The sequence below is a fragment of the Varroa destructor genome, unplaced genomic scaffold, assembly GCF_002443255.2.
Source record: "Varroa destructor unplaced genomic scaffold, Vdes_3.0 BEIS01000002.1, whole genome shotgun sequence".
Taxonomy (NCBI): domain Eukaryota; kingdom Metazoa; phylum Arthropoda; class Arachnida; order Mesostigmata; family Varroidae; genus Varroa; species Varroa destructor.
The window spans coordinates 23,965,438-23,991,783 of record NW_019211455.1 but is presented as its reverse complement, the minus strand read 5'-3'; the positions used below and the strand labels follow the sequence as shown (position 1 = coordinate 23,991,783).

Below are 26,346 nucleotides of genomic sequence, written 5' to 3'. Positions count from 1 at the left end.
CTAATCACTGCAGTGACACGTGACCAGAAAGGACCTCTTTGCTAATGATTCCTGTTATAGCATATGCCGTATATTTTTGCCCTCTATATTTCGCCCTCCCTTTACAATACTTTTTCCAGATCAGAAGCTGATACAACACGATGATACTGATACAATCAAAATGAAAGTGTGGATGGGCAGAACTGAAACTGCGATAAACGCCATCAGCAAAAAAAAAGAATGGGAATAGTTAAGCCACGATTGGCCCGACGACTACCTCGTAGTGTATTGCTAAACTCTGATTTGCGTAGAAGTTACGTGATACGAACCTGTCTAACAGTATTTTGATAAGGGTCTACTACAAATCCAAATGTTCGAAAAGATTGTACCCAATCTGCGACTTCGAGGCCAGATTCACGTAGCATAATTTATTGCAGGCCCTTTTCGCCATGTGAGCTTCCAAGTATTTAGGCATTCAAAGACCTCAGGGCAATGCACTTCAGCGAACGGCGGAGGATAACAGCGCTAGAGTAATCAACACAGTGACCTCTCTATAGTTACTATTTCATAGTAATTACTACGTAGGTTCGCTACTGATACAGCCAATTGGCATTTCCTTCTATTCGGACGATAGTGCTGGGGCTTTCAACGTTACCGCTTTTACCTGTTCCGGTCCAGATAAGAATCAATGCCGCTAACGTAGTGGGGAAATGAGCAGTGAAGCAGGTAATACGCCATTGGTGCTCGTGCTAAGGTACAACAGTATTTGGTTCTGCCCAGCCAAAGTATGTTCGTATCGTTAGGAAAGCAGCGCATATTGCGTACACAGAAACCACTTGACTATACATATATAGTCAGTAAAATTGAAAAAGGTAGAGTGGCATTATATTATTGCTTTCAAGAAGTTGTGTGTATTTATTTCTCAAAACACTTAGTTACTCTACCATTGAGAATGGGACCTTATAATACAAGGTTGCTTCCTGCCTGATTTGTAAATCTACCTCTATTCATCATCAACAGGCAATGCTTAAGGCCCGTAGAAAAGCAATTCGCAGGGGGCACGAACTTCGTAACATAGCCAAATTTTGAAGTTTTGTGTCAATATACCCAGTATATTGGACCGGCCATAAATTTACATGGGGGCTCCGAAATGTCCAAACTGATATCTGTAAGATCTCTCTAAAACCTCGATTACTTTTTAGACAGGCCACACATGTTGATGATAATACAGCGAACTATTATGTGGCAGACTATTTACATCGATGCGTCTCGTAGCTTCAAATCAAGACAATCCAATAGAACCGTTATTTGAGACTTTCTGTTTAAATCAGCCATGCTATCTATCATGCTATACTTGCCGTATCGATGCGCTTGCCTGTGACATTATCCACGCTCGAGGAAACATAGACTACAAGTTGGCCACTGTTTCCGTTCTCGATGTAAGCACGCAGTCAGGCACGCATAGTGAGCAGGCATCTCTACGTACCGTTCTCTGTGTTGTTAGCGTGACTTGACCGCGGATAGATGTCATTCGGCCGTCCGAGAAAGTCGATACCATGGTAGAGGCTCACAAAAAGGAAAGCGGTGGCCTATTTTGGTTTTAGGAATGGGCGAATTATTTGGCATCTTCTTCGCTGGACACCAGGCCGTTTGAACGAAGGAGCTTGAACACAAAAAAGCTTGCAAACCTGTCGCATACTTACAGGCCCACAGATGAATGCATGCATAGCACTGCCATTGACATTTCTTATGTCAATGGAAATTAACGAGATACGGTGTAGTTCTTAGATATGAATAGAGACTATGGAGGCAGACACTGGAACGGGAGATTGTTTTTTCAACGAGATACCAGATGCTGGTAGACAAATTTACAACTCGTATAACGAAAAGATAGCACCATACATCCAGCAGGATGATAACCCACTGGCTCAAATAGGTCGATATATCTTATCAACACTTATCGAGCTGCAATGTACAAGATTACATTTTGCACACAGGTTACACAAGTTATTTTCTATTTTTATTCGTTTAGATAGTTTATTTAATGGCCCTAGAGCATATGCTGTTCGAAAATATAACAAGCGACACATGGTACACATTTGAATAGTTTTCATGACTTCATGTTATCACGAGTTCAGCTTAAGATAAGAGAAAGGCGCTTCCCTTCTGTGTTAAAAAAAAAACAAGACGTTTTTGCCATCCGTATTGCCTGCCGGCTGTCAGAAACCCATGTTGATAATCGGACCTTCACTAATTTCATGAGAATGTGTTGCTTCAGACCCTTCGTCTTAGCAGAGTTACTAAATGCTACTATGAGGTATATATTTGCTTTTTACAATGTTTTCTTATACGGAACAAAATTATACTTGAATAAATGGATTTCCAGTACGCAGGTAAGTAGAGGACGTTACATTCGGTTGTTTCGAAGGCAATGCCACTCGTTCACCTGTCAACAAACTTAATTAAGTTACTTTGTACTCGCAACCACTTTCTACGATTCCCAATTCTAGTTAAACTAATGTTTGCCTGCTGTCTTGCTAAAAATTCTCAGATCTATTGCTGAAAAACTGGTCCAGTCAGTGTTCTGGACACTCCTCATATACACATATTGGCATGTGAACTTCATTTGTCGGTGATTATCGAAAGTGATAATCTGTTTATTCGATATCCTAAAAGTACGGCCATGCAAACGGACGTCTCACACAAATTTTTACTAGGCAGCATAATGATCTCGTATGGCGGAACGAGCTAGGACACGTTCTAGGATGGATCGTTATTGGTCGTCTCCCGTCTGTCGAGCATACCCGAGCAAGTCACAAGACGTAATCTCTAATGTTTTCCGGGTAGAAGTTTGAGTAAACCCTGAATTTACCTGTATCTCTGCTTCATATTGGCATTGACACACCCTTCTTGTTACCCGTGGGTATTTTGCGTGGGAAGCTTTAACAATTACTGCATCTCGCCCGGTTGCAGGCGAAACGTCGAAATATAACGAGAAGTCTTTTGTACGTTTCGCCCTGTTTACGGGACCTTTGGTATCGTAATTTTCGACAATATTTCGTAAATCCAAGATGCTTGATAATAGTCGGCTACTCATACTTCATTTCCTCAGCCAATTTTTGACAGTTGTTTCAAGATCTCATATCAAACTAAGTAAATCACCTTCAACCAGTAGATATGAGGCACATACATGAGCGAATTATCTCGGACCGCTTTCGTAGCTTTTCGAAATCGACTCGCCGTTAGGACTGCACCTTCGTATAGGCAAGAACAGCCATATTCGTTTACGAAGAACATTTGATTGCACCTCGTAGAGTTTGGTGGTTGGCAAACAATTAAGTGACTGTTAGCGTCATGCGTGACCGAGGATAGATCCTGTGTACATCCGGTTGACGACAATATCATTAAACACACGAAAATGATCGCGCAGTAAAGCAAACTTACTTGCTAAAATTAGTACAGTCTCAATATTACATTCGGGTCACAGTCTTTGCCAGTCAGCCGTCCCGTCCAACTTAGCTGATATATGAGGTGATGTTGACTGCAGCATAACGCTATTTTTACTCATTGAATATTTGATTTAATAATCCATTTCACGTAGTAGGCGCCTCTGTCCACCTTGCAGCTGTTCGTTAAAAACAACAAGGACTGAGTAAATCAGTTTCGGTCGAGACCAGACAACAAGCTAAGATGTCGAAGAAAATCTGCACTGCTTTTTGTTCTTGCACTGATCATGAGAGCGCCTATTTTAACACTGGTTTTAGGAAACAGGTACGGGAGCTGATCAGCGCAGATCACAGACGAATAGATTTAGAAGGTAAAAAAAGAATGGTAAAAAAAAAGTAGCATAGAAAAAGAAACTCAAGGTGAGGCTCACGACCAAATACATAGCATACATCGTCTGTTAAATACTACGAAAGGTTTAAATAGGACAACTTCAAGGCGAGTAAGCGAGCTCAAAGGGAACTACTAAGTTGTTGTTGTTGTTTCTAACACTTGCACATAATTGATATACGGAAAGGGCCATATGTTTGCTAATTGCGTGTACAAAGATAATGTAAGTGTTTTGTTTTGTCTTCATGCGTAAACAAAACTTATAAGCACACGAGACGATTCAATACCGGCATCACGTGGTATTCTTCTATGTGCGTGTTAGATATAACCATGTTTGAATCGATGGATGACAAAGTTTCATAACTTATGTGAAAAGATATTTCGTTGGAAACTTCTAGAAACGGATGCCCTGTTTTATAAAGCTAAGGTTGGGCAAGAGAAAGAAGAACTTACCCAACTCGTCACAAATGACTATGTTGCAATGTGCATGTCAGGCGGCAAAATCATTGAAGCGGAATGGGTCCACTGTAGCAGAAAACGTCGATTGAGTCCAATTAGACTCTTGCAAACAGTCTTTAACTTACGTCGTAGTCAGTCGTACCTTTCGTGCAGAAAAATTTTCAATAGATACCTTTTATACTAACAGGCTAATTAACGGACGAAAACTATATTTTAATTTGAAAATTTCTATTTAAAGTAACGTGCAGTAAAATACGTCGAATCAAGATCATGCTCTGGCCAAGTACAAATACAATGCCATCGTACGTATTTTCCATTGCATAATTTTGGACCAGGAAATATGTATTTAAACCTGTGATTCCTGAGCTGAAATTGACTGCACCTGCCACCGTCATCAATTCCGTTTCCCGACCCCAACATTACGGGCTCTATTTTCTGCAACGAGTATTTCCAATAGATTTTATTTCCACTTATTTCACAGATGTGCTGTATTGCCGTAGCGGGTATATTACGCCGTTCAAATAACTCAGTTTTGCCAAAATGAATAAGTAACCATTAACACCCGAAAGCGTCATAAGGCTTTTATCAAGTACCAAGTTTACTGAACGAACCACAGCTCTGAATGTACCTTTTATTGCGCCTACATCATAAATAACCCAGTTCATTCAACTTAACAGCGGATTTTATATTGGATGCATACTATGGTTAGTTTCTTTAATCCAATATGAGAAGTTCGCTTCTGGAATAACTGTTGTCTCCTCATGGGCCTGATCGGACCGCTCAGCAAAAGCGGTCTAGTTGACTGTGTACATTGCATCGTAATGGTTTCCCTTCTCATGGTCGTAGCTAACGTTTTTTTATTTTGTGCTGTAGGTGCTACTGCGAGTACTAGAGGCCATACCGGGCATATCGTCGTAAGTAAGTTATTAGGTGTCGTAAGGGTCATAGTGTCAGCGTTATAACTGGAACCTCTGCAAACGAAGTTATTTCAGAGCGCTATTTCCTTCAATCATTTCAATGTTAGGCTGGATACTCGATATACGGTATATATACACACATATGTATATACATACGTATATGCATAGCACTAAAAAACAGCAATACAAAAATGTGAACTAAATAGGCAGAGGTTTCTAAATACGTGCGCTGTTATATTAAGAAAACTTAAATTCTGCCAATTATAATAAGAATAATTAAAAACAAACACTAGCGCGTGCATTTGAGTGTAATAAACTAATAAAAAACGTGGCTAATGTTTTTCACCTTCAGGCTGGTTGGCTGGCAAAAAGTATACGAGCATCGTTCCAAGCTATCTCTAGCCTATTTTGTATAGTGAGCAAATAACTTAATAAAATTATCCTGGCGACTAAAATTGCTTGCGCTAATGTCTAACGCTACCGAGTTGGATTCATTTGCCCAACACTGAGCGTCAACGTCTCATATAGAAACATAGGTGGAGGTTTCGAATGAAAAAAAAATGTAGATTGTTATTATAAATGAGTAAAAATACCATAACTCGTTATATATGGCCGCCGCTCGCATATGCCAACGTAAAGTTATCGCCATCGACACGATGGGGCAACTATTATCAACAACTGCGTTGTAAAACGTGACTCTCAATGACACTTAGTATTTAAACACTATGATAATTTGTTTAATTGTTTGATAATTTAACACTTTACTTATGTTACATATGAAACAATCATTTTTGCTTGAAGATGTAATTTAGTTGATAGTTAATTGTAAGAATTTAGATTCTTCTACACGAATGTGTTACAGAAGTAGATCTTTTATTTATGCAGATCTTAGTAGTTGTCAGTTGTTAAGTGATCCGAACGAAATTTCACAAAGAGGTATCTATTTCGAGACAAGGAGAACTGAGCTTCACTTCAAAAAAGGAAAAAGTGACTCAGTAGATAGCTGGCTTGCGAAGGGGCGGTTTAACTATTTTGTTAAGATTATCGAGGATGTCCACATTCTTACGTACTATGCACTGCCATGAACTTCAAGTATCCTGATTGCCAACCCGTCAGACAGCAACAGACACCCGATAAAACTCATTAATTTCATAGTGAGACACCCTCATTCTTCCTACTAATGCAACTCCCCAGGTCCAATAACAGTAATGAACAATACTATTCCATGATATTTGTAAACTTCACAGGTCATATCCATTCATTTTGTAACAGTTACTTGATATGGTAGCATTTCAAACTTCCGCGTATACTTAACCTCGTATGTGTGACACGTGTTTTCATTGTTACTTTAGCTGAAAATGCCCTGTACATCTATCTCGTCTAACTGATAGTAATATTTGCAATATTATCTCGTTCTGATAGGTTGTCTCACACCACCATTGTCAGGCAGCGCTCTGATGCTCGGTACGGGCAGCGTCACTGCATGATCGTTAAAGTTCTACTTATAGATTTTTTAGATCCACATAGTAACTATGAGAGAAAGTGACTCTTATGGCCAACCCTATCGAAACGAGCTGCGATTGATTTTGTCCGAATTGTTAGACTCCCGTTGAAGAAGTACTTAAAATTTACCGCTATAACAGCTTTCTGTGCTGTGTGTTCGTTGGTCGCGTGTCCCAAAACTTGTAGTTGCAGTAACGTCTGCGGGCCGACAGTAAAATGAAGACTTTGATGATACAATTATTCATATTCCCGCACAACTTTTTATTGACCTATCGGATAGCTGGCGCTATGGAAGAACCAACAGGTTTCTTCTGCTTGTAATGATAGATTGGCACGCTACTGGTAGCAGGGTAATACCGGAAACTGCTGGCATAACAGCTTTTCACTTTAAATGTACGGTAATGTTAGCGCTACCAAATGCTTCTAGAGACACTCCTATTCATGCGCCTCTCTTTCACTACGCGTATTATGCTACATGTGGCAGACGGCTCCTCATGTTGAACTCACCATTCCCGCTATGATCGATCGCTAGGGCCAGCGGAACATCGTCGAAACAACACGACCTATCTGCCATAACCTGTATTACCAAATATTCAGTCCTACAGCCCTATCCCCCCCCCCCCCCTGTATCAACTACGGCAACACATCGCTGTCCTTTCCTCACGAGCCAAAATAGCTTTGCAGCATTAACAACAGCTTCAGATAATCCTGTCGTAAAATTCCTAAAGGGCCTAATTTTCCAGCTTTGGTCCTGTTCAGCTCTACTACGGCGGGCGTGATGTTTGAAGCTTACATACATCGGCTGTGTTGTATTTCACCTCACTAGTTCAAGTTTCTTTTAATTGACCTCCTCCGTTACTCCCAATCATCATAACTGGCAATGTACGACGAGCGCACTCTTTATATGTAGCAGTCTACTTTGTTAAATTCACTAGGCAATAATTGTTTTCAATTCTAATTAAATGGGCACATCACATACAAACATTAAGCGGCAGGCTGTTTTTCAGCGCATGTATCTACCCATCCGCTGTTTCCGGCATGCCAGAAAAGCTAGTTGTTTTTCCACATATTTACTATGGCGGAGGCAGGAAGGGAATAAAGGCGAAGCTCAGCTACCCTTCAATGCCTTCGCGCGAAGTACTAAAATAACAAATGATTTCTTATCATTGCAAAGTTACCTTATTGCCAGCCCACATGGGGCTTTGAGGAAGATATATGTAACGCAGAGCGAATGATCCTCGATAGGATTTAGATTTTAAGGTTTCAAATGTTAATTTTTAATTTAATAAAAGATCAAGATGCCAAAAAAATGGGATAGTCCACGATATTTGGTATGGAAAGAACCACTATTTTCGAAAAAAAGGGCGCTACTGAGAAATGAATCATCTAAATAAACTTCATTGGCAAACTTTCTTGAGACCTTTTTGTGTTTTTTTAGGACGTCTGACCCGCTTTCACCGGAACATATAAGTCTTCTGGATGTTTCCTTACACAGTGTATTTGAGCGACACCTACACAACCACACACCAATTTTTCTTGACCTATAGTCACATAAAAAGTAAAAATTTTATTTTAATTTTAAATTTAAAACATTTACCTGCGGATTAGCAAAGGAACGTTATTGAGAATTACCTAAAGAAGCGATAATCGAGGTGAGAGCAAGTTAGTTATATTAAATAAGCATATGTGAACGTCAGTACTGACGCTTTTAGCACACTGATTATTCAGATACAGTTTCCGAAGTATATCATACGCAAATTTCTGATTAATATATATATATATATATCTCTGATTAAAAAAAATATGTACATATGCTTGTGACCTGCCAGTCTTTTCAGTGGCTTCCGATTGGGCTTGATGCTGAAGCGTTAAGCTCCCTCCATACACAATAAACAGGGGTACGTTGTAGGTTCTTACAACTTTAGTTCTTTCGAGGCAAAAACCCGGCAATAAATGCTCAATTATTTTTCTTGTTTACCCTAGCTTATACATCTTTTGAAAGGTGCCTTGCGTTATGAGAATAATAATATAGAGAACCTAACCTCTTCATATACTAACGTGCTTCTGCAAAGAACTCATATAAAATATACCTAACGTATGCCGTCTCAAATCGATTTAAAAAGACCTAAAGAAGCTTAGATAGATAGCATCGTCCTGGGATGCTTCTATATATATATAGATTATATATAGAGTTATCACAGTGATGTGACACAGTTCTGCATTTTACGGCAGTTCATATATAAAGGTTCAGTATGCACAAGTCCACACAATCACAGGGAGCTAAAATAGATTACAGGCTGAAATTACGGAGCAATGCAATAGTTAGCACCTTCGATGGCCATTTGATGAAGCAGGTTTCTATACTCTCTCTACAACTTCTGATCTTGGATGAATCAACACATTGACATTCAACTGGCTGTTTAGTATACACTTGTTGGAAACATGGTCATTCCCAAAAATAAATTTTATTTCTCAATTCCCTTTGCTAATTCAATTAGTCTATAATTAGTTTGATTGGTTTCAGTATATCGTTTTTTTCTTTTAGCGATACGCAGCTTACTTTTAAAATCTAAAAGCCTTTCTTATTCAAGTCAAGATCGAAACAAGGCCTTAGTCGTTGATTAATAAAAACTCAGGAATCCAGACTTCATTAATCCTGTTAACGTAGGCCCCGCGGTTTTCGCCAATAACGGCAAAGCGACGATCAAACTTAGAAGAGGAAATGCCGAGGCAAACTCATCAGAAACAGGCGGCAAGTCGTATTCGACTATAATCAGCAGTGCTATAATAGCAAAATACATTTAGCCTAGGCTATGCAGAGAGACAGACTAGAGAGAAATTCCTGTTCCATTGAACAAGTAGCTTGAGGTAAACATTTTTTTCGCCCGAGCTGCTGTTTTTTCGAAAAAACTGCCATAGAGGACGCCACTATTGATGGTTGCTGTTGGCAAAGACTTGGTATTGCAAAAGGCTGGAGGAAAAATGGTAGAGGCAACAACGGTCGATGTAGATATCTCGTTGTAACTTATGCCGCCAAAGATTGTAGCTGGTCTTATTTCGCGTACGTTTGAAAACTTAAGAAAGAAAAACGCGTATTCGGCCAGAAGGGCACGAACGTATTGAGATATACGAAAGAGTATCTTCACCCGTTCCGTATCTTATATAAGTTATGGAATGGTTCAAGTTCATAAAATGAAGAGCATAATACACAATACGATCATGACTTCCTGCAGAACCTGTAGGCTGGCCGTTCACGAAACTTAGTCTGGAACGTTCCGAAGCGGCTACAGAAGCATTTCGAATCACAGGAGCGGATAAGCGAGATGGATCCAGAACAAGTGTAAATTGACTTTTGCAGATAACCCTGAATAGGATGGCTAAGGATTTGTGTAAAGTACAGGCCCTCGCAAGGTTCGCCGCCGAAAACCAGTGACGGCTAGCCTTGATTAGGTAGCAATCCTAAGAAGGGTCGGTTTGTGTTGACGTTAGCACAGGCTGACACGTCGAAATCCCGCTGCTAGGGAGTGACGTATTGCGGTGAACTATAAGACCTTTACATAGTTGCAATTAACTTCGCGCATATCGCAATATGCCAAAACAGCGAATAGTTTTAGCTTAATTAAAACGAAAATACTTATGCTATATTTGTTTTCCGCTATACCTTGAACGGGTGGCACACTTGTCACTGCTTATTTTTGATGGGGAACTAAGAAGGCGAAGTACGCCAATTCAGGATATACAGCAACCGTTATATGGCACAGAAAGCATCATTCGGGCGTTAGACGAACCGACGGCAACGTGAAGGAAATTAATAGACCAACTAAATGAGGCAATAAAAGCATTCAGCATTGATTTTTCCTAATTGGATCACTTAGTAGTTCAAAAGCTGTGTCGTTTATGCCGAATCTAATTGATTCAATGTGTCTACTGCGGCCGTCATTTCGATTTGATGGTCTGTCGAATTCGAAGTAGAGGACTTCGTTGTCGGCACAACACTATTGCAATAGTTATAATAAAATTGTTTGCAGGAACACTCGACCTAGATCTTGCGACCTAGATAAATGTTTGTATAGAGTTCTGATTGAAATTAAGGTGCGAATTAGGCATAAATCGTTGCCGCATCGCCAATTGGAACGCTGAAATTATGTCTGAGTAAATGACGCACTTCGACTTCACGAAACTTATTTCGATTGCCCGTTTAACGACCAGCGACGTCGTTGTTTGCGTCTAACAGCCAGAAAAGCCTGTAGCGTAAATGCGAGCAGTACGCCGGTTGCCTGTACGAGTAATATACGATGCAGAAACGCCATGGCCTATTCCGACTCGTGAGTAAAACTTTTGTTGTTCCTACTAAAATTTTCACCGCGCCGTTACCGTGTAAAGACCACCACCATTTCCCAAAAGGCTTCTGGCTTCAATTTTTTTTTACCTCTTATATCCGTTTGAGGCGGACGTCGTTCCGCGAGGCAATTTTAGAGCTGTGACTAGAATTTCTAATAGTGTATAATATTGTAGTCAAATAAGATCTTACTGTTTTAGTTATACATTCATAACACGACTTTACTAGTAAATGTGGGTGCTACCCTCATAACCGTTATTGACAGCTACCCTGATTGGTTAAGCAATTCTGCTCTCCTATTTCCGTCTCCTGTTACACTGCAGTTCCGTTTGATAAGTCCGTATCACTGGCTCTCATTCTAAATGTGTCTGTGCTACTTCTGCCCTTTTATATTTCGGTTCCGTTAGCCTGCCGTCAAAACTTACCTTTGTTCAGAAATCTCTGTTTATGCCAGCATCTTCGTTCAATGGAATGATGCCCTGCGTGGTATTTTTTGAATTCTCGGTGCGGTTTCTGCTTTCTCCCACCAGTTCCCGGTGCCTTAGCTTGCTAATCAATCCATCATCAAAACTTAGTACTGTACAAAACCTTATTATATGCTCTACTGGCTTACCTGTTACGCGTCATTTATTTTTCTCTTCTTTACCGTCCGTTACTAATTGCCAGGTCGAGGCCCCGGGATCGCCCGCTTCGCATAGCTTGGAACTGTGTTCCTAACTCTCCTCTCAAGGAAATCTTATCGTTTGTCTATTTCCAGAATAAAGTTTTATGTTATGACTACCCTCTTCAAGTTAAACAACTCCCCCGAATAAACTCTTTTTTTTTTTTTTTTTTTTCTTTCATAATTGTTCAATTTTTCAACGTCACTAGCAATCGCAAACGTAATATGAAATCTTGATTATTTTAGACACACATGCTGGTACGTGCCGTACCAGCGTCACTAGTCAAGTGTATTTAAAACTGAATTGTACGTAAGGGTAATAGGTAAGCCGGCGGAAATAGCTTACAGGTCGACCCTTCAATAGCAACAGCAGCAGTGAATTGTGCTAGTAGAGACCAGATAGGCTCATCCTTTTTCACCAGCCGATCATTGCCCAACGCCGCTACGAAATCGTCGTAGAACACACACTCAAGTTTGCCACCTTCTTTCTTTGCCGCTTGTGCTGATCCGTATCGAGAAGTGTGATGACGTTAACCTATAATGTGAGTCCATTGCGTCCAATTTCGGACGAGTTCATTCGAAGATTATGATGTAAAGCCAATGATCCTGTAAATGCAATGTCCTGTAAATATATGAATGTGTTGAGCGCTCTGTTCCAGACTGTATAATTTATTTCACATAAATTATGTAGTCTGTAACGGAAATTTATCTAACTGGTCGCATCGGACACGAACATTAGACATGTTGGCGTTACATGACGTTAGCCATAGCGACGACATATAACATGTCTTCTAATTATATATTCAGGACAGAGTAACTGGCTATATTGAACAAGTGGAAAAGCAGAACCGTACCGTTGAAGCACATCGATATTATATACAAACCCGATTTATGAGAGTTGAACGGTACATTTCGTAATCGTTCAACTGTAGATAGAGCCTAATTGGATTGAAAGTGGCCTTTTTCAATCAACTGATGGCCCGCAGTTGCAGCATATTGTGAGGTGCTATCCGCCCGCATGCAGCGAACATTCCTTCGAAAGTGTCATATAGGTTTAATATTAGTTAGATGGTAGATAAATAGATAAACTAATAGAATACGTCACCTAGCATTATGTCTTAAGCCAGCATTTTACTGCGGTACCCTGCTCTCTAGTCGCATGATCTGATTTGGCATGTCAGTCCCGGTTTGCTGATGTCGCAGTCGGTTTCTCTGTACGCTCATGGCGTATTACCTACAACAGTTGTTACCAGTTGCCATTTCAGACAGCCATTGTGCATATCCGTAGTGACGGTAAATAACTAGGAGTGGTTCCGCGTTTCGTCAGTCTTCCAAATACAGTAGATAGAAATAGCTTTGAATGCTAAATTGATTGACTATGTACGCAGATGTTCGAACGATACTGTGTAGCGTAATGACGCGATCGATTCTTTTTTCGAAATTCTGCAATGGGCCCGTGTTTTCTAATATTGTTCCATTTTATACATAATGCATTACAATGATCACCTTAATGTTTGATACGCATACTCCTTTTGCCATCGTCTTACCCAACTCAGAGCCGAACTGTATCAGTTTACTGACCTCGCTCTGACTTGATGCAGAAACACCTGGCTGATACACGTATCAAATCAGTCCAGATCTTCTGTTTTAAATCGTACCGAAGCTCGAACTCAGGCCTGCTGCGCAATGAGCTCAGTTATTATATCCTGACGGTACTTATCAGTTTTTTTTTCCATTTGGTCAGTAAGGACAGGACAAGCAAGTACACGAGCTTCAAATGTAAGTTCGAGTTATCGTTACATTGGATCTTATTGTTTGTGGCGCATCTGCTGAAATATTACCAGAGTTATCTGTATTGAAGTTTCTTTACGTATAACTAACTATCTTATTTGTTATTTGTATCTAGTAAAAACTAGACACAACGGATAAAGAACTAATACATTTTCTGAATAATTCAATGGTGCCGTTTGTGGTATGCAGTAGGCAGCGTTCCTACACACATAAACGTGAACAAGACAATATGGCTGAAGTCGTATGTATCTTTCTTGGAGGCCTGTTAATGTCGGGCCCTGCCTTTCGATTCCGTGTAGGTTGCTAATAGTGTTTTCAAGTACGTGGTAGAAGTGGTCTCTAAAGAATAGGGAATTCTCCTCGTAGAAGGCCTATATGCGCAAACGTCTGAACGTCGATAATGGGTGTGCCTCATATACAGCAGGTCAAATCTCAAGCTGTTAGCAAATATTTCGCGGTGAGCTTATATGAGGGTATACCTAAAATTCAGCGAAAATTTTATGCAAGAGATTCTACCCAGCAAGCATTACAGGACGCAGCCCGTCTGTCCACACCTATTTCAAAATAACAACAAGACTTTTGTATGCATTTAAAAAAAAAATTAACATACAGCTAGTAAAAATAGATTTTTGATTGAAGAGTATTTGCGATTATTCTGACAGAAATACACTTACATGGCGACCATTTAGGCAGTCTTATAAAGTTAGTGATTACGTACGCAAAAAAAAAGAGAAGCGTTTCCATTCAGTTTCGTTCCAACCGTTCGTATTCCCTCTATACAACAGGACAATGCGGTCCACAGAATACTTACGGGCAGGGTTCGTTATTACACGCAAAGAACACCTAGATAAAGTTCTCAGAGTTTTTGTGTTCACTAACAAATCTATCTGTCTATACTAAAAATTCGTGCCCATCTCTTGGTCAGTTTATTTGCGAGACTCGAATCTTCTCAAATACAATCAAATTGGGCCAATTTTCTGTACTGGAAGGCTTTTGTCCTGGGAAAACTTGTCCATGTGGTGAAGCCAATTGGATAAATACGTTTCTCCCAAGGAAGTCTATTTTTCTATCCCATACAGCGTAATGTTATCTTGAGTAAATTAGCCATTCTCTTGCTCGACAATTGTTACTTGTAACACATTTATACGTAAAATTTGTTTGTTTTTCTTAGCTTTAGGCACAGAATTGGGTTTAGGCAAAGGTTTTTGATATTCTTCTTTTTTGCATTTTAGGAACATATCGGTGATATTTACCTAAATGATTTATAATCGGATTTCTTTAAATATGAGATTACTTTTTATAGGAGAAGTAGTTCGTGTCTTTTATGGGGGTTAGAATGCTAATGTGTTAAATTTGAGGGATCGTGCATGAAATCTTATACGCGCTTACATTAGAAAATTGTGCTAGCTGAGACATGCTATATTTTGTTGGGACTCTTGTAGAAAGTATCTTCTGATGGCAGTCTGAATGTTTACATGGAGGTCTACGCAAAAGGGGTCATTCTTCTTACAAGCAGAAGGTCTTCAGTCGGCTGAATCTATTAGTTCCACATGTTTCGATATCTCAATATCAGTTTTCAAGTAAAAATTACGCTTTGTTTAGCATGGCTTCGTGTTTGAGAGAGATTTTTTTCCTTAACAATCGACATGTTTTGTCAAATCGCAAACAAATTCAGTATATTTATTTATATTTGACGTGGGTGTTTCGGCGTGAATGGGGAAGAAAGCCAAACGTGGCATTTGTTGTATCCTTCTTTTGGCTGTGGATGAATATTTATTCTGACGAAAAATCAGATGTTTTTGCAAACTAAACTCTGATAGCTATCAGTTAGAAGGTTGAAGCGGTTAGTGTGGCGAAAAGCAATGTTTAGCAAACATAACAAAAAATATTTTCCCACCTCTTTCTATAGATGACGAGCTTAGCAATAAAAATTAGTATTCAGATTGGTAATGGCGTTTCACAGGTGAACATTTAACCTAACAATGGAAATACCCTAACGGGCCGACTCCAAATACGAAACAACCCCAATAGGTGAAAATGGCAGTTTTTGAAAGTAACTAGCGATACCTCTGTTGATTGTACCGGCTTACTTATGTAATCAGTAGATAAAAATACATTTCGAATTGCTTTTGCGTATTTTTTGAGCGATTTTAATAATAATTTCAATTGGAAAATTAAAGCTGCTAATGTGAGATTGATGTTTGTCAATAAGCTTCTCCCTGATATATTTTTAGGAAGTAATCCAAACTGCCAAAGCAATATATGTACATGTATTTATTGACCAAAAAAAAAAAAGGTAGGAAGGCCCTTGAGCATTGTTTGTGTTCTGGAAACAGAGGCAATCCTCATTTGATGTAATATGTGTAGATATGTCTGTTTTTACATATTAAACACTTTCAAAACCCGACAACATACCGGGACGAGATCGATAATTTAGTCAGCTCCATCGATCAAAATGTTTAGTGTTAGTAGTACCAATGGCTCATTCAATTCACATACATACGTCCGTTAAAATTGGTCGACGGACGTCCACCTAGCGAGCATCCTAAAGCCAACCAGCATTGAGAAGCCAGTGATGTCGTCGTAGAAATGTAGCAGAACCAACATATCACAAACAAAAAAAAAGTCGAGAGTTGTCTAGCGACATAAATAATGTTATAAAAAAATAGCTATTATTGCGAAACAATAATGTTATAAATGAAAGGTTAAGAAGATAATTTCATCATCAGCAAGGAATCAAACTCATTGAGATGATCAGCGGGCCGACCCCCCACAAGTGCGTCTACTACATATTAAAGTGGCGCATAGTAAAAAGTAGATATTTTGATAAAATAGAAAACGAAATACAACACAACTAGCGCTAATTAGGTCGATTAATCAGTCAATCCGCAGACGCTCGGAGCGGTCAGATCAGAGCTAGTCTCCGGCCTGGCTGAAATATTTATAGGAAAAACACAATTCGAAAGCCAAATTAATTGTAAAAATGCTTCAAAAATTGGTTGATTTGTTACGGTAAAAAAATATGGATGAAATTTTTCTACTTTTGCTTTGTACTACGTGTGTAACTTTCGCAAGTAGCATGGCACATACTGCTTTCAACAGATTCCATTGGTCCGTAGGGACATATTGGCGGTGGTTAATTCGCCAACGGCAAACTGTTAATTGAAACTTGGGATTGCACTAAAAAGATTTGCTGAACAGGGCTAGTCAGACGTGTCTCCGACCAAATCAGCCACGACGGGACACAAGTTTTGACATGCCAAAAGCAATTTTCTTCGAAGCTATAATGACCATTGGCTCAACCTATTGGTGATCTCCTTGAAATCCTCCGTTGAAAGAGTTCGATTACCCAAGCACCATATGTCTGAACGGGGTACCAGTGAAAATAACTGACATCAAATAAACGTTCTGCTTGTAGTTTGTTGATTTTTTATAGTCCTGATTAGGACGCCTCAGTGTAGTACTGTATGCGTTTATTTTGTGTTCCTGGTAGACAATTTCATCGTTCTACGAAATGAAGTAAATGGTAGAGCTTGGTGTTCGCAAATGAGTCCCCAAAAAAAAAGGAAAGGTTGCATATATTTGTGATTCAATGGGTTTTCTATCTAGCGATGAATTTACGTATCAGTGAAGACAGCGTTATTTGAATAAAATATCTATGTGAACCTCATCCTCATTTCAACTTAATTGTGTTGATGTAGTCAGGCATGAACATGTGCGGCATTTTTAGCGTTAACATTTCTCGTCACGATATGGCTTCTTAATGAAGACTTCATAGTTCCGTACAATGCTAACTATAATTATTGCAATGTCTATGTACATTCTAAGGTAAGATGAACTTTCAGAGTATTGAATAGGTAAGTATCGAAAGTAAGTAGAAGATATCTGTAATTTTAGAAGGAGTGATATGTGCACAATCTGATCGCTTGCAACAGCCCGTCACGAGCTATTATGGGCATATAATAATGTCTACGGAGGACTACTAGCAGAAAGCTGCTAGCAAAAAAACATACAGACATTGACGCTATGCTAGATGTGAGTTAACGTATATTAAAAGAAAATGTCCAATAATCATAGGTTATTAGACGAAGGATGCAAGTAAATTTATGCGCTCGTTATAGTTCGTGTAATTTTTAATGAATTAAGAACGACAAAGTTTCCGTTTACCTCTCTTGAACCCCACACGGGGTTCAAGAGAGGTAAATGGAAACGTGACAAATCTAGTGTAAAGGTCCGCAAAGCCTCTTTTCTCTCTTTATTACGTATTAATACGATACTTGCTATTTGGCTAACGATGTCCGCTGAAACTTTTCAAGAACTCATGTTCTTCCCGTGATCTTACTAATCTGTACGTACTCTTGGTTTCCGCGCGGACGAGTAAGTTTAGAATGTAGGTTTTACATGACTCTTAGACTACGTGACAGCAGGTGAATAGGATATACGGCCGAAGCGATAGCCTGTATTCTATAGTGCAATTTTGCTTACTTTGCAATGCCGACCTCTACAGCCGATGTCGTCGCCATAAGCGCTGGCCTACACAGATATAACCCTCACTTCTCAGCTTCAGCGTTTGCTGTCCTTATGCTTGCTGTGCAAAGCAAGGAACGCCGGCGCAACGGCGCCATTGTGGCTCCCAAAGTATATTGCACGCGATCAGAAGGTGAAGATAGCCAGCAGCACCACGATTACTACCAACTGACTCATCTTGCTGCTTTTCTGTTCTCTCGCCTCCCTACGCTTTAAAACCCAGCCGCCTTTCCCTCTAACTCCTCTTTGTTTTTTCGAAACACAGCCCTTTAGTCCCACAAATCGTATCACCTTCTCTCTAACATACTACCTCCTACAGGAAGGGTTCTTTTCTTACACAGCGATCACAAACTGCATCTGGCAGGAATAACTTTTCCCTTGCATTTACCGTATCATACGTTCCGAAAGGCCTTTTCACGCCCTTTCACTGCGGGGTTTTTGGCGGGATTAGGGCAGCTTGCAGCTTGCAGCTCTGTATTTTGTGACGGTTAGAATAGAAACGGAATAGTGCGCATCAGATTTAAATCTTCCAACGTAAAATCTGAATGTCAGTGTCCTGAGCAGCGGAGAACAATGCGCCTCATCCACAAATGGATCTTTCAACTTGGTTGCTTTTACTGCCGCCTGTGCGTATACCGTTGCTATATGCACATGTATAGGTGATAAAACGCATGCTTGAACTGGTATTAGTATATACAGAATTATATGCAGCAACAATTTTCATGATTTCTTACTCTATTCAAAGGTGAACTGGGTTGCGCTTTTCCTTAAAATTTCAGTCTTATTAACTTCTCTCAAATATGGGCTAGCAGGACAGAGATGCTCACGTGATATGTACAGTTGGCTGTTCTATTATAGGGAGAGAATGGCCATGTAGTGACAAAGCTTCGTGATGTTGCCGACCGTTTGTTTTTGAAACTATACGTAACTACGAGTGGCTGTTCAATCTAGTCGCATGGATTTGAGTAGATGCTTTCGTCCATTGATCAGTTCCCCTACCTAGTCCGTGCAATGGTGCCTCATGTGATAGCATCAGTAGCGATCCTAGTCGTCTGTTCCTGTAAACCTCATCGTGTCGTCGCCATTGATCTGTTCGACGCAACTCCCACCAAACCAACATATGAGAAACGAAGCGCGTGCCACGGATGTGGATATATTATGCAATTCGTCAGTTAGCCTTTGTTGACGTTGCCCTTGTTGCTACAGCCACTGCGTGCATTGCGTCAGCGCGACACATCGGATCGCACCAATCGTGCCCAAACCACAACTTCCTTGCTATCATCGCTACTGGTACCGCTCGCAACGTCGACAACAGCTGCCGAAGGCCCAGACTAAGGAAGAACGCACGGCCGAAACACCGACGAATACTTATCACCAATTTTCTCGTGCGTCATCGGATCGACGTGCGGGGAATGAACGCTTATACAGTCTGTGTTAGTTCTCTATTTCTTACATAGATATAGGACGAGTATAAGAAGAATGGAGAAAGTGATAAGTAGGAAAGAAAAAGCATGTCCTAGCACTACAAGGCAGGCGGATGCTGGTATACACGCTTTTTTATATCTACTCGTCGACGCTAAAGCTTTTTCAGTTTTTGAGTGCATATCACCCTTCTTTTGCGTCTCTGCCTTCGGAGCCGTTCTCGTTTCATCCCATCAATTGGGCACTCACAGCCATAGAGTTGCAGGTCCGGAGCGATTTATCGGGTCGAAAATTTCACAATTAAAACCTATTTGAGTGCCATTATAAAAAAAAAATTAGTTAAAAATAACTTCTCCTAATTCGCACGAGCTGTATACTTGTTACACAATAACCGTAGTACTATTGACTTCAAGCAGCCTGAGGCTTGGCTATCTAATGACCTTAGAAACAAGCATATAGTGTAGTGCTGAAAGTCAGTGCTAGTTGATTACGTTTGTTCCCCAAGGTAACAACGTTGGTAAAACCCACCGAAGGTCGGTGAAAACGACAAGCAAAAAGGCCTTCACGGAACAACCGTTCGTTACGGAGTTTAAGAGGAACCGGAGGGTTGCAGACCACAGATACGGTAACAATGCCTTAAGACCTAATACAAGTAGCTATAATTGCAAAAAGAGTTTAAGCCAGAGAGAACTACAGACAATGTATCGATTTACTATGAGATTTCTGAAAGCATGTGCTACAGACACTGTAACGGAAACACCGAAAATTAAGAAAATGAGCAGAAAAAATAATTTCACAAAGTGAGCCGTGAACAAACGGAACACGTTTGTAATCGACAGCAGACAGCATAGTAGGTCCGCCAAAACGCATGATCTTATCGCCTGCTTCAGTTACTGTTTGGGTGGAGGAAAACGGGTCCCAACGATGATTTCAGCCTCCAATTTTTTTTAAAAGTAAGTCCGTGTGACTTGGATTGCTTTTATGTTTTAAAGAATCCTATCTAGGCGAAAAGTTAATTGCTTTGCGAATAACTTCGACCCGCTAAACAGCTCCGGAAATAGCCATTTTAACTGAACACATACAAACAGACGAACGCCTACCCGGTTTCCTGCGTTCCTAGTGTAAATTAGCTGGACATTTATGTGCCTGGTACGTTTCTGAGTATTTTTTCAGAGGTTCAGAGCTTTCTCTCTAATTTATTATGGTTCACATGCTGAAAGATGTTTATATTTGTAGGCCTAAGCTCGGATTTCGTAGTCTCTTTTATGTAGACTTTCCGTAAAAATAAACCCAATATAAAGCGGTAGATATAACCGTATAGGACGTCATTAGATGAGTTTCCATTTTTAATTTTTGACCCAATTGTTGAAGCGAGAATTTTTTTCGAAGTATTCATTACACGCTTGAGCTATAATGCAGACGCTACTTTAAGTTATGAGTAGTTGATGCAAAAATCTTTTATCCTTTCAAGGACCCACTATATTAGCTAGGCTTTATTAGCGCGAGTTGTGTAGGACTTGGGTTTGATAGGAAAACAGTAGGGATTGCACACAACTGGCTAACGCTACTGTTTATAATCTGTATTGGTCTTATTTGAATTGGTTAAATCGTAGTAGTAAACCTATGCATTTTTTCGTTACAGGTTAGGAAACCTTAGCTTCGACCCGTCCAGATCCTAGCTTGGGGCTTAAGCAAACAATAGCGTATTTCTTCAACGCCACAATCTCATTAGCATATCTATTAAGATCATTTTAACTAGTCCTCGATGACTGTCTGCTTTGGTCATAAATCTTAATATTCCACGTGAACTTAAAATTCTAGCAATCATCCGTGCTGTATTTCGATCAGCAGATGTACGTTCTGGCAGCAGATGGAGGAAATCTGAGTTGACTGATTCAACTCTTTCATGCTCCGTCTGAGCGAACTAAACTATGACACGACTACCGCCCTTTAAACCTCTATAAAAATAAAACAATCTGGGATTGGCTATGTTCGACGAACGTAACGTGTAAAAGCCATTACCTAGTCCTGCATGTAACGCACTATCCCTTTCTTAAGGAAGTTGTCCTCGAAAAAACTTTAATGTGTGTTTCACACTTTATAGCCCATCGCCAGAATGGCCAGAATATTCGTCAGCCGAAAAGATACGCTTTATTCTCAGTAGGAATAACGGATGCGTGTTAGGATATATAACAGACAATCTCATATGTATGTCAATGTACACCCAAGTTTAGTTAGTTATCAATCATACCTAAGTAAAAACATGCACTAGTGAATGATGACTAATTTCTGTCCTGATCAAATTTATACATCAATATTGTTTTTTCATTAATAAAAGAAGCCACAGAAACAAGCAATCTTGAGGTTGTTGATACGGGATTAAATTCAAGCTAAGTTTAATCAGTACATAGAGATCGATACAGAAACACGTACCGCTAACTGTAACTCTCAAGAGGCCACGTTATTTCAACGAGGCACGTACAGCCGGCTGCTAATGATCTTAGGACCAGTCACGATCTATGATAAGGAAAAACAAATGCACGAGAAGTGTATTGTCGTGTGATACCTGTCATAGTCGATGCATCCATATTCCTACCCGATATATATAGCATATCTAATCGTAATGCTAACGGAAAAGCAGAGCCTGTTTTTTTTAATGTGCCTTAATATAGGAAGCAAATATAGAATTAGCAGCAAGTGAAGTATCTTAAGCAATGATGGCGCGATTGTAACAATTCAACTAATTTCATACATAAGCTTAAAAAAGCTTTGAAGCTGGAATCCATTCCAGTGCCATCTATCTCAACCAGGTCAGCGGCGAAACGACCTTGCCAGATCGCTGATCGCCTTTCAAGGAACAATATCGTTCCAACTCTTTAAGGCCAAGAAACGCATGTCAACGGACGGCCTCATTAAATTCCCAAATATATTACTAGGACATTTAAGTTTCCTCGTTAAGAGGACTCAGTATGGCATTTTGCTTTTCTAGCTCAGTTATCTGAGCTGAACTGATTTACATTAATAAATGGCAGTTGGCAACAAAATGGCAATTATGGCCGTGTTTAAGCCGACGACAGCCATTTTCCAACTTGTGCTGCGTTCTTCATGCATGCAATGAGGAAAAACTAATAAGGTCATATTAGAGAGAAAGCAATGATGGCTTTGAGAGTGACCATTGTTGATGGGTGGCTGGGGGGCCTGATTAGAAATGTAAAGCAGATAATCTTGTAGCGTGTTACGATTTCAGGTTTGAACCAAGCTAGTTTTATGGAATTGTTGTGCACGTACGAATCAAGCGAAAGCGAAAGGACCGCTGAAAAATACACACAGGATGATAGAAATAATAATATGTGAGACAAACTATGGCGAGCGATTTGTCCTAGGGAGCACACGGCCGTCTTCTTATTCCCTAGGAGAAAGTCCGTTTCGTGTGGAACAAGAAAAAGCTTACATTCATTTGTTCGCCTTATAACTCCTTAGCTCGTACGGGATTTCTGCGCAATATTATTCCGAAGCGACGGTGCGTTTATTAGCAAACATTAATTATTGCCCAGTGCCCTAACGTTGATCAAAGGTACCGGGCACTTATGTCGTGAAATTTTCTGGTTACCTGAAAAAACCGACGCTTCATATAGCGTTGTGACCGAGTGCGCGACTGCCGAGGAGGCAAAACTCGGTTTTTGCAAAGCAGAGCAGGAGGCACGTAACAGCGAAGCCTTTGTAAGAATTTGACAACTAAGTAGATTCGAGCATTTGTGACATTCGTTATTTTTCGATGCTACTTCAGCAGTAAAATATGACCTATATACAGTTAGCACCGGCCCAAGGTTTGCGTATTTCTGGTAAACTCTGTGTAGACAAATGAACCCTGGCCGCTATCATGCACCTCTGAATTCACTCAACAATCTAAAAGATAGCTGTTAAAAATGCAGCCAAAAGCCTGCTGCAATCGTCCTCGACACTCCGACGACGACGACAAAATTACCGTGGATTTGCCGAAGGTCCAGAGGAGGTTTCAATTGTGAGTAAAATTAAGGTTCTTAGTCAGTTTCCTCGTGCAGAATTGTGTATAGAAGAACGGAATGATGTCAAACAGATGTATTTCTCCAAAGTTGCGTTATAAAAGCGCATCTATTCGAATACTTTATTATTGAACGCTAGACCACGTGCTATTTGGTATAGGTCCGCTGAAATTGTTCAGTATATATCGCTACTAATCCACACGGTGTATTATCGATATAGTTTGTTTCAGACATACAAATGTTTAAAATGCAGCTTTGAAGGGATAAAACCGCTGAGAATGGCAGTCCCGGAATTTGCATTTGTAATTAATAGTGAAAAATAGACCATTACTTACAAATGGTTTCTTACAAAAACCTCGAATAGGCTGTTTTTCCTTGAAGTAAGAGCCAATTCTTTTTCTCTGTCGCGGGTACATGCTTCTGTTTTTTAGTAACGTCAACCTGATCTTTACCAGGTCTCTTCCCAAATATAAGAAGTGCTTCCCGGCTTTGATTTGGGGCGTCCTCTTTCCGGATGTTCAAAGGTACCTATACACAAACCTAAAAATGTTAAATAATGGGACCATAAGGCAACACTTAGTTCTTTCAACGAACGTATGCTCCGTCCCATACGAAGTTGATAAAAGTAATTTAGTACATGTTAGAACAAGGCTAATTTATTTCACCATCAACCTTCACCCTAGTTTTGCAGTGTCACGGTGCCGGCAATCCAGTAGCTCACACTCAAGTAAATACTCGCAGGTCCAACTTTACTACCGGCTACACAACGCACTCCACGACTTTTTTTTCAGCTTATTGATTTAATGTAGGTTTCAACAATACAGGTTGATAGCTGAAGCAATGGAATTGACTCTATCAGAAGCCCATGGACTGGGAGAATTTCATTGACCGTTGACGGTCTTTGGGGCGCCTTAACTGACTAGTAACTTCCTATTTGTTGTTTCGGCATGCACAGTTCGCAAGGATCCGTGTTATTCTTTCACTTTGTCTCAGATCTCACGAACTTATTTTCTGTGAGAGGTGAAACATCACGGTAATGAGGCCTTGCGACGAACGACAATATTTCTAGCGTGATGGAGCCGAATCTCACTCAATCTACGATTAAAGAACAAGACGATATTCCCGCTCATCAAGCGTAATTACTCGGTGAGTAACAATTAGCGATTCAAAAAATGTGAGGACATAATTGGTCTCACCTAAAGATAGAATTATTATACTTGTGGGCTCACGAGCCCCCGCTTGCCCTGCTTCGGTTGCTTGGAGCTCTGTTTTTCCGAACGAGTTTGGATCGTTCCCATCTAGTACGAAATAATTGACTTTACCTAAACGCTTCGTGCATTTTGCAACCTATTTCCACCAGCTTTTCGCAAAGGGCTAAGCTATAACCTGGCCAACAATAAAAGGACTGGCCTATTTTAGCAGACCGGACAACTACGCAGTATCTACTTGCAGCACATTTCGAGTTCACAAAATGTTGAGCTCATCATTTTGTTCTGCAGAGCTCATTTGACTTTTCTTCTGACTACAAGCAACCCAAATGCACATACCCGGAAATCTGGACACCGTTTTTTTGTCGTTTCTCTTAGCGCCAGGCTTGTTTTACGCACAGTTGGTAGAGATTAACGAGGCGTGCAGTTGTACTGATAACCGATTCTTTATTGCCGCTCGCAAATTCTCTGACGGCACCGCCGTTCACTCAAAACTTCAAGCGTCAGTAATGTGTGTAAAATATACATGTGCTCGAATAGAGCTGCCAGGCCTTATTGGCCTGGTTCGAGCTCGACGGAAAGACCATGCTGGCTGATTACTCTGATAAATGGGTTGCGGCATAAATAGGCGAAATACGTCTGCGATATTACTTAATGTCTAATCGTGAACGTTACTCATTTGCCATGCATAGCATAGCATAGCATAGATTTTCTTCATCAGTTACAGCAAATTGCTCTCAGATCCACTTGCCCTGATAAGTAGATCTTTCCCTGACGAAGAAGTAGTTTTTTTGTACTGTCATTACATATATATTCAGAGGGTAAATGGCCTTTACCCTTTTAGCTGTACCCGAACCTCCGAAATGCTTGCCTCCGAATCTGGTAGATGTGGGTTCCGTTTTCACAGGTGATATTTTGAGGAGGTTTTCTTACTGAGTAATGAAAGCTAAGGAAATAAAAAAATTTCAGAGAAGTTGTAGCGGCTATGGTGGCCAATTTTCTAGCGGGTGATCTTTGGCCAGGACTCGTTCTCTTCACTGAATGATCTATGAAAAGGCCTAGGTGAAGGAGGTACAAGCGAAAACTTTCGCTCAGCTGAATATACATTTCTGCAGCTAATATTAGCTTAGCATGCTTAAAAGGGACAAAAACTATAAAAGGCCAAGTCCTCTCCAATTAGACTGACGGCACTTAGGGGCACACTGTAATCATACAACCAATAACAGTCAAAAGCCTCAATGTACCCTCCAGTTCAACACTGTAATTTCTCCCATTAATTAGAGAACAGCTGACTCTTCCTGTGACATCCCTCGCACTTACATACGCCATTGAACGTATTAAATAAGTATGTGATTCCTGCTTGTTCGTCCAAAGTTGTTATTATACGAGAATCATCATCGTTATTATTGGATAAATGTTGAAAATTCTTTCATGTTATTGATAGGTCAATATTTTTCTAGGACAAACAATCCACATATAACGGAATAGTATTCCAAGCTTGTAGGAGCTAAACCAACGATTGACAGTTAATAGCGACCTTTTTTCGCCGCCAGCCCGATGACAAACATCCAACTCTACATAATTAAACTACAGATACAGGCAATATATGTAGACAATAAAAACATGCAAAAGATGAATTAGCCAGGCCAGCGCCAGCTTTGCCTATTTATTCGCACCGCACAAT

General features: G+C 40.1%; 1 protein-coding gene across 2 annotated transcripts in view; it reads left to right on the top strand.

Moving 5' to 3' along the window:
- The window catches only part of LOC111244675 (E3 ubiquitin-protein ligase RNF181-like), a 112,248-nt gene that overhangs the window by 79,786 nt on the left and 6,116 nt on the right, over window positions 1-26,346 (top strand). The window contains exon 1 of one of the 2 annotated variants that reach the window (XM_022791997.2): window positions 10,805-11,017. The exons of the other annotated variant lie outside the window; for it this stretch is intronic. Within the exon in view, the coding sequence (XP_022647732.1) occupies window positions 10,988-11,017 (30 nt within the window). The 5' untranslated portion in view covers window positions 10,805-10,987. Of the gene's footprint in view, window positions 1-10,804; window positions 11,018-26,346 lie in introns of those variants that run through there. 2 annotated transcript variants of the gene reach the window in all.